The sequence below is a fragment of the Tachypleus tridentatus genome, chromosome 2 (genome assembly GCF_004210375.1).
Source record: "Tachypleus tridentatus isolate NWPU-2018 chromosome 2, ASM421037v1, whole genome shotgun sequence".
NCBI classification, from domain to species: domain Eukaryota; kingdom Metazoa; phylum Arthropoda; class Merostomata; order Xiphosura; family Limulidae; genus Tachypleus; species Tachypleus tridentatus.
Genome location: NC_134826.1, coordinates 151,796,179 through 151,811,697, shown reverse-complemented (window position 1 = coordinate 151,811,697; position 15,519 = coordinate 151,796,179). Strand labels below are relative to the sequence as shown.

At 31.2% G+C, this 15,519-nt stretch overlaps 1 protein-coding gene and 1 long non-coding RNA gene across 7 annotated transcripts in view; one reads left to right on the top strand and one right to left on the bottom strand.

Annotated features, from left to right (window-relative positions):
- LOC143245373 (ceramide glucosyltransferase-like) overlaps positions 1-8,836 on the top strand; it is a 62,800-nt gene extending 53,964 nt beyond the window's left edge. For 2 of the 5 annotated variants that reach the window (XM_076491637.1, XM_076491638.1), the window contains exons 8-9: positions 124-313; positions 3,545-7,563. In XM_076491637.1, coding sequence (XP_076347752.1) covers positions 124-313; positions 3,545-3,718 — 364 coding nt within the window. In that variant the 3' untranslated portion in view covers positions 3,719-7,563. Of the gene's footprint in view, positions 1-123; positions 314-3,544 lie in introns of all 5 variants that reach the window. The other 3 variants (XM_076491641.1, XM_076491640.1, XM_076491639.1) reach the window with 3 other exon arrangements.
- Positions 8,837-8,915: 79 nt separating this feature from the next.
- On the bottom strand, positions 8,916-15,365 carry LOC143236766 (uncharacterized). 2 transcript variants are annotated; one of them, XR_013019741.1, is made up of 3 exons: positions 12,193-12,667; positions 10,042-10,156; positions 8,916-9,038 (listed from the first exon to the last, which is right to left on the bottom strand). It is a non-coding gene; the product is annotated as an uncharacterized LOC143236766 (long non-coding RNA). The 2 variants fall into 2 exon arrangements; XR_013019742.1 differs by lacking the exons at positions 8,916-9,038; positions 12,193-12,667 and adding an exon at positions 15,056-15,365 and having other exon boundaries at positions 9,296-10,156.
- Between the last annotated feature and the right edge of the window lie 154 nt (positions 15,366-15,519).

Genomic DNA, 15,519 nt, shown 5'->3' with positions numbered 1-15,519 from the left:
TAATCCATTAAGGAACTGTCTAAACATTATAAAATATATATAAAATGTATCTAAATACTTCTATACTCCAATCTGGAATAAAATATTTGAATTATTATAAAAGTAAACTTATGTTTTTAACAGGTGGGGAAAGCTTCGATTTGCTATGGTGCCTCACACTATCTTTTTTGAACCACTTTCTGAGTGTCTTTTTTTGGGAATTTTTGCTGCATGGGCAGCAAATTTTCTCCTAAGCTGGGACTGCTTTGTGTTGTACTTAGTGCATGTGCTACTTTGGTTTTTACTTGACTGGATTCTTCTGTGTATTATTCAGGTAACGGTATAAATATATCTTTCTTTACTAAAAATTCCTAATTGGGCAAACATATATAAAAAAGCAGCTAATCTGATATTTTTGCTAATGATTATATTTGAAGGAAATGGGTGAATAATTCATTATGTTTATATTTTTGTATTGTAATAAAACCAGATATGTTAGAAAGATCTTAGTTTACATGACCATTGTCAAATAATGTTACATGTTATAAAGATCTCAGTTCACATTACCATTGTCAAATAATGTTACATGTTATAAAGATATCAGTTCACACTACCATTGTCAAATAATGTTACATGTTATAAAGATATCAGTTCACATTACCATTGTCAAATAATGTTACATGTTATAAAGATATCAGTTCACATTACCATTGTCAAATAATGTTACATGTTATAAAGATATCAGTTCACATTACCATTGTCAAATAATGTTACATGTTATAAAGATATCAGTTCACACTACCATTGTCAAATAATGTTACATGTTATAAAGATATCAGTTCACATTACCATTGTCAAATAATGTTACATGTTATAAAGATATCAGTTCACATTACCATTGTCAAATAATGTTACATGTTAGAAAGATCTCAGTTCACACTACCATTGTCAAATAATGTTACATGTTATAAAGATATCAGTTCACACTACCATTGTCAAATAATGTTACATCTTATAAAGATATCAGTTCACATTACCATTGTCAAATAATGTTACATGTTAGAAAGATCTCAGTTCACACTACCATTGTCAAATGATGTTACATGTTATAAAGATCTCAGTTCACATTACCATTGTCAAATAATGTTACATGTTAGAGAGATCTTAGATCACACTACCTCTCTCAGATAATGTTATATGTTAGAAAGGGCTCAGATCACACTACCTCTCTCAGATAATGTTATATGTTAGAAAGGACTCAGAACACACTACCTCTCTCAGATAATGTTATATGTTAGAAAGGACTCAGAACACACTACCTCTCTCAGATAATGTTATATGTTAGAAGGAGGTCATTTCATACTTTCTCTATCAACAGACAGTCTTTTTAAATTACCACACAGCTTTACTTACTGTATGTGTGTAACGGCTCTGTCATTAGTGTTGTTGTCTGTGTGATCAACTAAAACATACAGTTTATACTTACCTAAATATACTATAGTTAGACTAGTATGTGTGTAACGGCTCTGTCATTAGTGTTGTCTGTGTGATCAACTAAAACATACAGTTGATTCTTACCTAAATATACTATAGTTAGACTAGTATGTGTGTAACGGCTCTGTCATTAATGTTGTCTGTGTGATCAACTAAAACATACAGTTTATACTTACCTAAATATACTATAGTTACACTAGTATGTGTGTAACGGCTCTGTCATTAGTGTTGTCTGTGTGATCAACTAAAACATACAGTTTATACTTACCTAAATATACTCTAGTTAGACTAGTATGTGTGTAACGGCTATGTCATTAGTGTTGTTGTCTGTGTGATCAACTAAAACATACAGTTGATTCTTACCTAAATAAACTGTAGTTAGACTAGTATGTGTGTAATGGCTCTGTCATTAGTGTTGTTGTCTGTGTGATCAACTAAAACATACAGTTGATTCTTACCTAAATAAACTGTAGTTAGACTAGTATGTGTGTAATGGCTCTGTCATTAGTGTTGTTGTCTGTGTGATCAACTAAAACATACAGTTTATACTTACCTAAATATACTATAGTTACACTAGTATGTGTGTAACGGCTCTGTCATTAGTGTTGTCTGTGTGATCAACTAAAACATACAGTTGATTCTTACCTAAATAAACTGTAGTTAGACTATCTATATCGTGTTTAGGTTTTACTTTTATATTTTAATTAATTTTGTAATATTTGTGTTTTAAAAATATAAAATATAACAGGAAAATTTATTTGTATGAAAGTTAATACTTTTAAGAATTTTTTCTTGTCACATATTAAACAATTTTCTTCACTTGTTGATTTTTGGAATGAAATATGATGAGATCAGCATTACCTAATAAAGAATTAGTAGCAGGTACTCTTAGTGTTGGAGAGGAGACCCAACATAAGCTATAGTGACCACTATGAAAAGCTTCTAAAAGAATTAGTAGCAGGTACTCTTAGTGTTGGAGAGGAGACCCAACATAAGCTATAGTGACCACTATGAAAAGCTTCTATAGTGACCACTATGAAAACCTTCTAAAAGAATTAGTAGCAGGTACTCTTAGTGTTGGAGAGGAGACCCAACATAAGCTATAGTGACCACTATGAAAAGCTTCTAAAAGAATTAGTAGCAGGTACTCTTAGTGTTGGAGAGGAGACCCAACATAAGCTATAGTGACCACTATGAAAAGCTTCTAAAAGAATTAGTAGCAGGTACTCTTAGTGTTGGAGAGGAGACCCAACATAAGCTATAGTGACCACTATGAAAAGTGACCACTATGAAAACCTTCTAAAAGAATTAGTAGCAGGTACTCTTAGTGTTGGAGAGGAGACCCAACATAAGCTATAGTGACCACTATGAAAAGCTTCTAAAAGAATTAGTAGCAGGTACTCTTAGTGTTGGAGAGGAGACCCAACATAAGCTATAGTGACCACTATGAAAAGCTTCTATAGTGACCACTATGAAAACCTTCTAAAAGAATTAGTAGCAGGTACTCTTAGTGTTGGAGAGGAGACCCAACATAAGCTATAGTGACCACTATGAAAAGCTTCTAAAAGAATTAGTAGCAGGTACTCTTAGTGTTGGAGAGGAGACCCAACATAAGCTATAGTGACCACTGTGAAAAGCTTCTATAGTGACCACTATGAAAAGCTTCTTTATTGTCATCACTTGTTTTCAGATTTGAAATTCAGAGAATAACCAAAAGTTATTAAATTAAAAAAAACACATTAATAATACTTAAGTAGTTATGTTTCATAGAGATGTTGATTAACCAATCGAGCAGAGAATGTTGAATAATGTATTCCAAAGCATTGAAAAAAATTAATGTCTATAAATAAACTATATCAGATCTGATCATTAGATAGAAACAAGTTTATAGATTGTTAGTTGTAATAACTGCTAGTTGTAATTAATGTAAGGAAATTAGTCTTACAGAAAGTAGATATGAAATATTTTATGATAAACTAATAACTATAATCTTGAAGTAGTGATAACAAAGAGACCTGTTTAACATTATAAATATAAAAAAGCTGGTTTATTCTGTAACTTATTTTTGTAGAACAGTCCCCTACCGTTTAGTAAAGGAGACTTTGTGGTGGCATGGTTGTTCCGTGAGAGTTCAGCCCTATTTCTGTTTTTGAAAGCTCTGTTTGATCCTATGATTCAGTGGCGAACTGGAACCTACAGGCTAAGATGGGGTGGAATGGCAGAAGAAATTAAACCTAAATTGTAACCATAATTTAGAATACTTTAATATGTATTACAAATTTTTTGTCTGTTTAGTTGATAAGAGAACCAGTTCATGTTTTTATCAGATTGTTTTTGACTGATTATCTTTAATGCTGGTTTAAACATTTTATCCAGAACAAAAAGTTTGATATAAGCATAGTAAACTAACTGGAGAATGTAGTGAATTATTGAGGTGTGTATTAGTTCCTTATATATTTGTGTAAAATATTCAGGTGCTTATAAAAATAATTTTAGTCATGTGAGGGATCACTACATTTTGCAACAGTTAACGACATATTGTGTGACATGGTGAAATAGGATTCATATTGTATGCTGACTTTAGGTTTTGTGAAGTTGATTTATATTTCACTGTAGATGAACTCTGTGTCTTTTATTTAGTGAATTTTATTTTGTATATTCAATCATTTTGTTTTGATTTGTTTTTTCTTTGAGGAACACATTTAAGCTTTAGTAGGTTATGTTAATTTTGGAAATAAAAAAAAAATTACCATGTTTTAAACATTTGCACCTGTCAGATGTGCATCTGATGAAGTGGATGACTAAAAAATATGATTAAGACAGATTTCTACCAGTTTCCCATTAATTTTAAGTATTTTATGTACTTTTATGCAGTCTTTGGCTGAAAGTTTTTATCATCACTAACATTGTATGAAAATAGCTTTAAAAAAAAAATATTCCCAGAATTGGAAATCTTAACTCCTTGAAAAGTATAGTATAAATACTAATATGTTTTAAAATGTGTGTATATTCCTCTATGTTTTGTTTCCATCATTAAGTGTGTTTTTTTTATATATCTTTTCTCAGAATATTATATATATTTATATAGGCCAATGCTTTCCTTTAAATTGTACTGAAGAAAAATTTCTTGTATTCTGATTAAACAAAAACCTTTCTCAGTTATTTTTTCATTAAACATTTCACTGGTCCCCTTTACCTTCTGTTTTTTCTTAACTTTTCAAATATACTATTTTCTGTTTTATAATAAGTGTCAGATGTAAAAAGGAAAGTAAACCATGTTATTTTTTCATGGTTTGGATAAATTAAATAACAAAATAGCATCAAACGAACTTTATTCTTTTAAAACTTGACATTTTTATTTGAAGTATGACTTTAGATGTTGGTCAGTCATTTGTAACCCAGAGTTTTGTAATTATTGTTAATAATTACTGGAACTTAACAGCTTACTTAGGCATCTGTAAAACATGTTAAAAAAGCTGTCTTTGATGTAGGAGTGAAGTAGCAGAGGGATTATTCATGAAAAAACTGCTGTGTTCATTATTAATATTCAATACGTATGTGAACTTAATGATAGCATTGCACATTGGCTTTATGCTTTGGACTCATGGATGGTTCTATGTTTGAGACTTGCTAATGGCAGCTTGGAGATGTTACTCAGTTGTTTTAGTCCACCCAGCTGTATGATGTTTACTAGTTCTTAGCTTGGAGGTTAACCTATGATGAACTGGGATTCTATCAATGGAGAATGTATAAATGTTTGCATCTACAACTGGAGTTTAACATCAGTCTTGGTTTAGGACCTTGACATATGTGATCTTGCTATTAAGTGTCATCTTGAAATAGGAGGGATTTAAACTTGACATATATGAACTTTCTGCTATGTGTCATCTTGACGTAAGAGGGATTTAACCATGATAAACATGAACTTGCTATTGTTACCAAGTGTCATCTTGAAGTAGGAGGGAATTGACTTTGACATAAGAGGGATTTTACCCTATCATATATGAACTTGCTATTGCTACTAAGTGCCATCTTGACAAAGGAGGGATTTGTCCTTGATGTACGTGATATTGCTACTGTTTTGGAATATACTCATTGTTTAAAGGAAATTCTTACAATTAATACAAAATTGTAATTGTAAATAAAATCCTGAATAGATATTATTTTACAAACTTAAATATATGCAAAGCTAATATAGAAACACAAAGGTTGTACAAGTTATTAAATAAACTTGAATAAAGACCCACCATAGTTGCCTTGCTTGACTTAATGAGAAGACTGAGACAAGCTTAACTGAGGAGAGATTGAGTTATTACTTAACTTAGGGATGCGTTATTTACACTGTAGATTTCCTTTGGTCAGAAGTTTAAAATTTATTTGATTTGTAGCTATAACTTTGATGTCTGTCATTGAGATAATGTGTCTAGCAGCTTGATTTTAGGTGTGGCTAGCAGGGATATGGGGAGATAATGGAGTGAACAGTTATGTGTGAAATTCACGTTGTTTTGAATAGTTAACTGTCCAATGATTTTAACTATGGCATGTGGATTTGAACCATGAACAAAGTGGTATTCAGCACTTAATATGGAATAAATAGTTTAAAGACAATTCTTGGTTGAAATTATGTAACATGAATTATGTTTTAAGTTTTTTTTGTTGCTTTAAGATTTAAACTCTGTTTAGCATATAAACACAAGGATCATATTTAATGTTTTTATGTCAATTGATTCTTATTATAAAATTCACTAGGGTTGGTTTCACTAAATCTTCAAAATGCATATTTTTCTTCAGAGAAGAATACACAAGTTTTGTTGTATAATATATTAAGTGTATTTTGTAGTCTTAAATAAATAATTAGGTTACCTTTGTACTTAGAAGGAGACAAGCTGTGAAATCATATGTAGAGGTAAGTGAAAGTTCTGTAGTAGTAGGATACAGAAACATCATTTTGATCATGATTTATAATGATGTCTAAGAAGGACAGACTTAAGTTTGTTTCCAGTCTTCCAAGTAAGATTTATATTGTGCTGGTAAGATTTCAGAATGACATATAAAAAAGTAACAGTATACTACTATCTATGGTGGATTGCTAGGACAGTTAGCAAACTATGATTGCTAATAATTCCAGAGAAAGGTGTAAACCAAGGTCAGGGTAAAGGATGATCCCACAGATGTGCCATTTATATGGTAAAAGAAAGCCATAAGGTAAACTACTTGGGTATGAAGTGAGGGTATTTTATTAATGAAAGTCATTCGCTGTAAAGTTGTGGTTGGAGTACAACTTACATATTAATTACTAAATGACAGAAACAGTGATTCTCATTACTTCACTGAAGACAGCAGGACAATAGCAGCTGAAACCTAGAAAAAAACTAGTTGATGATTAGCATCTCATAATCATTAAATGTGTTAAGTGATCATATAGGCTATCAACCATGATTATGATTTATATTTTATCTCCACAACCTTACCATGAACAGAAAGTCAAAGTAAAGATGTGTAAATGTAGATTCTCTTTAAACCTTGGAGAGAAATGTTCCATCTTGGCATAATTGAGTTATATTAATGACTATTTCAAAACCATAGATGAGACTTGAAGAGCACTCGGTATTGTTCCTTCAACAGTTACACACTTCACCAGTATTAACTGTAAGTTGAACTTAGCTTAAGGGCTCTAACACCTGTTCACATTCCATCAAGGCATTAAAAGCTGTGATAACAATCAGTTTATATGAATTCAGTAGGTTTTATTGTTTTAATAATATTAATGTTGTTTTACCTAAATAAATTTTGTTTTTACATGCATGAGATTTTGAATTTATTCTGTATGTGATTTTAATATAATGTCTGTTTTTAAATATAGCTACTTGTTTAGGATTTTAAAATTGCACTTTGAAGTGGGTAGGTGTGTTTGTAACTTAAACATTTGTATTTTTTTCAACAAATCTAGATATTAGCTAAAGAGAAAAAAACCTTAACCAGTTACTTATGTGCATCTTTTAAACAAGTTCAAACCACTGGGTCCTCTGGTAAGAATCCTCAGACTTGTTTTTTACCAGTCTGTAGAAGCATATAATGAAAAAAAAATAGAAGGCAAAAGTCTCACAAATTTTTACTTTTCAGTAACATTCATAAGGAACAGATGTGTTGTTTCCTTAGTCTCACAAATTTTTACTTTTCAGTAACATTCATAAGGAACAGATGTGTTGTTTCCTTAGTCTCACAAATTTTTACTTTTCAGTAAGATTCATAAGGAACAGATGTGTTGTTTCCTTCTTGATTCTGTGTAAACATAGTAACTTATACTCTGAAGCTTTTTCAACAAACTAAATTAGGAAAAGACATTATAGGCCCAAATACTCCGAATGGTCTGTAAGCTTTTGACAAAGATCTTAACAGACTGCAGGGAAAGAAAATATTTGATTGCCACTGTATTAGATCCACGAACTTGCATGTGTGAAAACCTGTTCTTCTGCTAAAATGACTATTGTAGATTTTGTGCAAGTTTCTAATGTCTGTGTGTGTGTGTGTGTGTGTGCAGTACATTTCACGTATTCCAGTAAAGTTCTTACCATGTGTTTTGTTTGCATCTCTTGTGTAAATTTTCAAGTAACTTTCCATGAGTTATCTCACTAGTGTTCTCTGGACTTTTAACGTTTTGATTATTCTGAAGATAATATTTGTTTAACTTAAAGGAAAAGTTTTTTTTCATTTAAGAAGAAAATAACATTAATATTTTATATACTTATATTATTTCACTTATGAAATGAATTTGATAGATTAGTCATTACTGGATAAACAAATCCATTAAAATAGAACCTCTTCAAAGTAAATAAGATGGGTATTGTACTATACATTCAATAAATTATACAATGGGAAAAAAGTTTAAGCTAAAGTCAATTTATTGAGTCTTGAAAAAGAAATTATGAAATAGTTTCTTATGGTACAAATCAATGACAGTATTAATTAAAAAATAAAAGTTCATTATAGTGATAGATTGTGTTAACACTATGATCAACTTTAAAATAAATCTTCCATGTTAAGACTTGGGAATAAGTTTTAAATCTGGTAATATGTCTTAGGAGTTTTTCCATATCATCCTTCCTGTTAGAATCTTATTGATACTATGCAGTGAAATTGAAGAATTCTGAAATAATTTTAATTTTTACAGTTTTTGTTGTATAGGTTCAATGAAGGTTGTATTTGAGTATTGTTTTGAAAAACCTTACTTTGTTTGTGACTTAAGTAATATACCAAAGTGGCTTAATAACAACTGTCTTCTTTTTGTTATTTTCTTTTGTCTTCCATCGAGTAAATTTGATATTTTGTTTGTTATTCAATAAAGAATGTTTTTCAAACTGAATATTTCTACTGTCACTTTTGTCTTTGACTGTTAACAATATGTATGGATCAACGACCTGGAATAATTATCAAAACTGAGATAAGTAAACAAAGAACAAATTTAGTTTTTATTTACAGCAGTTCATGAAGCATACATTAATGGTGAATTTGATCTAGCTTGACTCCTGACAGCTCTGGATTAACTTTCTAATTGATAGCAACTCCTGGTATTGATAAGAAAATTTATTAGATCATTACTTACCAACTGAAAAATGTAAACAAAGTTTTGATAAGTGCCAATGATACAGGGTGGTTTTGGTTTCAGTTAAGAAACTGTTAATCAGTATTTAATTTGATTAACAATTAGCAAATGTTGCATTGCATCTTCATCATTTTAACACGTTACATCAACTAAATCTTTTTAAAGACATCTACTAATCGAAAGAGGTAATTGATATTTTTTATTATAATAGCACTTTTATTTGGCATCAAACCCTAATATTTAACTGTACCATACATGACATTTCATGAACAAAATATATACTGGTATATAAAGTAAAACTTCACAACTGCAAGAAATACCAAACACCTCATACGTCATAAAATAATGCAACAGTTTAATTAACCAAAGAAAGAAGTGACTTGAAAATATTGCAACTGAAAAGGTTGCAAAAAATAGTTTTTCAAATTAATCTAGACTTGTTTCTTTTTTATATGACCTTGTTACTTTTCATGACATGGTCTTGTTGACATTTAGAAGAAGAAAATGTTCAGTGGCTTTTTTTAGTAGTAATTATCCCTCTTGTTACAGACATCCCTTACTGTTTATGTCACAATATTGTTAATGAATTACATTCAAAATGCAGTTAAACATCTTTTCATTCCTTTTATACAGTTAGTATAGCATAACATTACAGATAATAATTCAAATGTTGATAGTACACAACTTTTGTTTGTAATTTTTATGAAGCAGTATTTTCAAAAAAGTTTATTTCTTAACTTCTTATTTATATAAATATACTAGTATTATCTGTTGTATGTCCATGTAACTATTTATCTACATTAAGATAATAGTACTGTCTGTTGTATGTTCATGTAACCTACTTATCGATATAAATTCAATAGTACTGTCTGTTTTATGTCCATGTAACTACTTTGCAGGGTGTAGATGAATTTTTACTGAAATTGGTATTGGTAATACATACTACAAGTTCAGTAAAAACTTACAATATTTCCATGAAGAGACACAATACAAGATGAAGGTAAACAGGTCATGCATAGTCCACCGTGGCAGCAAACCTTCAGGAAAAGCAAATGACACTGTCCAATGTCAGGGGTAAACCTGTGTAAAAGATGTCTAAAATCATGTCACTGCTCATAACTAGCATAACAGTAAAACACTGGCTATTGTGACTCTAGTATCACAAAGGCCAAACATTGGTGGATCAGACCCACATAAAAGAAAATGAGTAAGAAATCTATGACCAATACATATCCAAGAAAACTTCCTCCTTCCAACCTTTTAGAAACAAGAGGAAAACTTAAGGTTTAAACTGGGAAAGCTTGTTATCATGTTGCTCACTCCAAGCCAACTGGCATGAAGCCAAGCCTGAATACAGGAGTGTAGCACATATATGAGGTAAGCATGTTCACGACAGCACTGGATCAGATGGTCTTAGCTACAAAGTCAGCAATTCCATTCTCAGAAATTATAATATGGCCAGGTATCCATTTAAAATTGATTCTAATGAAGAACCAAGCAAAATGGGTAGGAATATTGACAAGAGCAGGGTGAAAACTAATGCAAAGTGATTCCAGGTCTAATATATAGCTAAGAGAGTAAGTGTAAATAGTACAATCAATCAGTGTAGCACATAGCTTCTATTGGATCTAGGGCAAAAACATGGCATACAACTTAGCAGTGAACACAGAAACTGTAAAGAAGATCTTGCAAGTAAGTACTGAACCACAGCAAACCTTCCATGTGAAGAGAAATAGAAGATTGTTCAATAAAGAAATGATGATACTTCCAATTGGGAGTATTTGCCTTCTTCAGATGACTCAAAGAAAGGTCACAATTGGGTATGATAATAAGCCATGGTGGAATTGGTTGATCACTGGGGACAGCAATGTTATCCGATGCCAGACCCAATTCATCCACTTCTGCATGGATACAGAGGCCAAAAGGAGGAATTGCAGATCATTAGTTCTGAAAGACCATGAACCACTGAATGGGGTCCAGCATCTTTAAGGCCTAAATCCTGGAAAACCTATAGACCAGGAACCAAGAGTCCAGTTTGGGACAAATGAGTGCATGATAGATCCTAAGTATAGAACATCAATCCACTTATCAAGAGGTGGAAGAGGGAGCATGGAAGATATTCAGTGCCATAGTAGGTAGGTGCCTTATGTAAGGAATTAAGGTCTGCTTATTGTAAAAATAAGACTTAAGAACATGTGCCTCTAGGGCTGAATAAAGAACAACATCACCAAGATGAGCTCAGGATCAGGGTGTATATTTGAATGATGGCAAAAGTGCATACAAGTGGTTTTGGAAAAAGAAGCAGTAAAATATTTTGTTGTGGTCCACTTCAACAAGCAATTGAAAGAAGTCAGAAACTGTTGCTCAATAAGCCTCATGTTTGATAACTGATACAAGATGTGGAAATATGACATGATCACGTTGGTAAGTTGTGTGTAAAAGCAGCATTAATTTTGATACTGATAAGTGTAACACTTATGACACAACCCAGAGACTCAAAGTTCCTGTGTATAAAAATGAGAGAAAGACAAACCCACATGGACTTAGAATTGCCTTTCCAGTAGAAGATTATTAATAAAAATGGGTAAATGGCCACAAACCCATATGAGTATTAATAATTTGTCATTTAAAAATAAAACATTCATAAATCATAAGTTTTTGATCAAACAGTTAAGTGTAAACAATTCCACTTAAACATTAACTTTGATGCTGACGTACTATCTAGTATATACAATTAGCATACCACACCAGATTGATCATTATGCACAATATAAAAAACATTTTACTAGACATTTTTTAAATTAATGATATTCTACTCTGAATATACATGAAACTACAGCAAAGAGAGCATATGAAGTGAAAAACATAATAAATGAAAGAGCAAATAAAAAACTTAATTTGCATCTCCAAACATACCAAAAATCTCTTTATGTTAGTCTATCTAAGAATGAATAATGGCATTTAAAGGAACATGTTTTTGCTACTTTTATTGATAATCTAGAAACGAAGTTACTGACATGTTTCTAAAACATGTACATATATGGTTCTCTATGACACTTTATCAACAGTACTTGTAAAATAGCAAAGCAAGTATATAAATAACAGGTGGTCATTACCTAAGCCTGTACTTATGAAGACACCAAGTCCTGTTATTATGTCCGACCATAAAAATGAACTCTAATGAGGTAAAACAAGTCTTCTGTCATGTGTTAGAATGCATGGGTAACTTCTAGTATACTCCACAATATTCTGTTCTTTAGACCACACTGCTTCTAGTTCTGGTAAAATATTCAAGTTAATGTCGGTCCATGTGGACAGCTTCTCATTGTAATGATATTTTATAATTTTTCAATATGAATGTTATAATTCTCAAAATATCTTGTAACCTGTATGTACCAAAAAATTATCTTGCAATTGGTGAAAAGTAGACAGAATATAGTTTCAAACTGTCACGAGGGCTAACATCTATCCGAGTCATCTAACTTTAGGTCAGTCCACTCTTTATTACAAGTATGTTACACATTTGTCACAAATGGCTCCTTTTTCTATCCTGATTGGCTCACCTGGGTGTGTTTTGTTTTAAAAATATTTCTCGACAATCCAACAAAATTTATATATAAAACTGGGAACTTAAATATTCATTCTAAAGTAAACAGAAGAAACTATTAAAAAAACAAATTAGATTGAATAAGGGGTCATTGTAATATTTTAATTAACACGTGCTTTCACATTTATATAAAAGCAACAGTAAATCTTTATATCTGGTTTTCTACCAGAAGAAATTCTACACTTTTAGTATACTATGAAACATGGCTTTACAGATTATATACAACCATTCATTCCCAAGACATGCTTTTCTATTCAAAATATTAACATTTAAAAACTATTGTCACATTTACTTTTTTTGCACAATTTAGCCTCAGAAGATATACTGGACATACACGTGTCTTGTACAATCACTGCATATAAATTTAATTATTTAACAATGTTACGAGCACAGCTATTGTTCTGTAGCCACACTTCTGATGTTATGGGTTCTAGATGAAACTGGTTAATTACAAAACCCTGTTGTACTATCACTGTTGTTGACTTACATCCTTTAGTTTGAAAGACTATCATTAGATTAAAAAATAATGACTTAATATTGTGATTATAAACTTTATAAATGTTTTTATGGAAATTACATTCTGAACAAAGCTGGGTGATTAATTTGATTTGTGTAAACAATAATCAACAAATCAAAATTAGTTTTCATTTATTCCAAGTAATGATATTAATGTCATTTTAATTTTTTATTATTAGTTTCAATTAGTTTAAGCTATTCAATTTAATGTATTAGTGCCAGACTTATGAAAATAATAAACTAATGTTTCCACTTATTTCAACTATCCAAATCTCATGAATACAATCAATTAATTAAATGGACTAGTTGTCATTCTTTGGTGCAAAGCAACTAGGCTATCTGCACCACAGAACTAGTGAAGGTGTTTTGTTTGTTTGTTTTGCAATTTCGCACAAAGCTACTTGAGGGTTATCTGTGCTAGCCGTCCCTAATTTAGCAGTGTAAGACTAGAGGGAAGGCAGCTAGTCATCACCACCCACCGCCAACTCTTGGGCTACTCTTTTACCAACGAATAGTGGGATTGACCGTAACTTTATAACGCCCTCACGGCTGGGAGGGCGAGCATGTTTGGCGCGAACCCGCGACCCTCAGATTACGAAGCGCACGCCTTAACGCGCTAGGCCATGCCGGACCCCTAGTGAAAGTGTAAAATTAAAAAATAATAAAGTTAGACCACGTCACCATCACTAATGACATCATCCAATATCAAGGTGTAAACACATAGGCAATTTTCAAAGAACAAAAGAAATTGAGCAATTGGCTCTTGGTATTAATTATTTTTAAAATAATCAGAATATTATATAAATAACACTGCACGGTTATGGCTACCATATGACTCAGCTTATATTTTAACACTAGCAGGTAAAGACAGGGTGTCTCCATAGGAAATTATTTTAAATAAACCATCACGTGTTTTTGATACATTTAAATTCATCAAACTAGCTCTATATCTAATGTTACTATATATATGTGCATTTTAGCCAAAATTTCATTTTAAGTGAAAATTTAGGTAACGAATATCTAAACAATAGAGATAATGCTCATTAGAATGAGAAATTTACAAGCAAAATAGATGTCAAGGTCCATAAAATTAAACAACAGGCTAATGAATGACATTTTCTTCATGTGAGAATGGTTGTGACAGTTTCTTGGTTGAAAACATTAAAAACTATTCAAAAAAGTTTTAAGTTTAGCGATACACATAACATTAACTACTTGAAAGAGCAACAAATAACTATGATCCTTCATATTGAAGATATGCATGGTACAACTTACAAATACAAAACTATCTTGAACTAGAATCTCTACTATTCAAATACAAGATAACTATTGTAAACAAGTTTAACTATTACGGTAAAGTATAGAAAATGTCTGAAAATAGTTTGGTTTAATAAATTAATTGGACGCTTTAACTACATTTATTTTATTTTTTAAACAACCTCTTTACTCTAGTTAAACTCCTATGGATTGGAAAGTACCTAATACGATCCATTTTTTATAAAAAGAATGATCAAGAAAGGGTTTTGGAAGTTAAGGGTGTGGTCCACAAAATCTGCCAGGTCAGTATAATTTCTTCACCATGTTTCATGTTCAACTTTATATGAAAGAGTAAAATTACCACGTCTTAAGGCAACTGTTATTCAGTCTCGAGTTTTGATGGTTGGGTAGAAATGAAATGTAAGCAGTGAATCTCTTTACCAAAATATAGTAATACCATTACAAATTTAGCTTAAAACGTGTTCAGTACCAATTGAAGTATGTTATCTTGACCGCTAAATCTTAAATTAAATGCTGTTTGACAACTACGTATGTTTATACAACAATCAAATAGGGTGTTTTTTATAAATTAAACTTACCTTTAAACTAAATGTCACCTTTTCTGCTTTATAAACTTTCTTCACTCTTCTGTGGTTCTTTGGATCGTTTTTTCAATTCAGCAATTTTTCTTGCAGCAGAATCCATTAAAAAAGGTGATCTTATTCCAAACATATTTTTCTTTGGCTTTGCAATTAGTACTTTTTAATGATTTTTATTCTCAATAGCGATATTATTACATGCGCCAAAAGTACATCACATCTAATCTTAAGTTGCACATTAGACTTCAAGCAACAAGTTGTTGTTAGTCCCACAGTATTATAAGAAATGTACTTAATTTCTGAGTGACTGGTTTCTGTGACGATGACAAAAAATATTTGCTTGGATAAAACAATGTAAATTACGACATCCTGACTCCTGAAATATTTCATCCACAATTAGTATGTACGAGTACTGCCATTATCCAAACCTTACCGAATTATTAAATATTAAAAACTTTCTAATC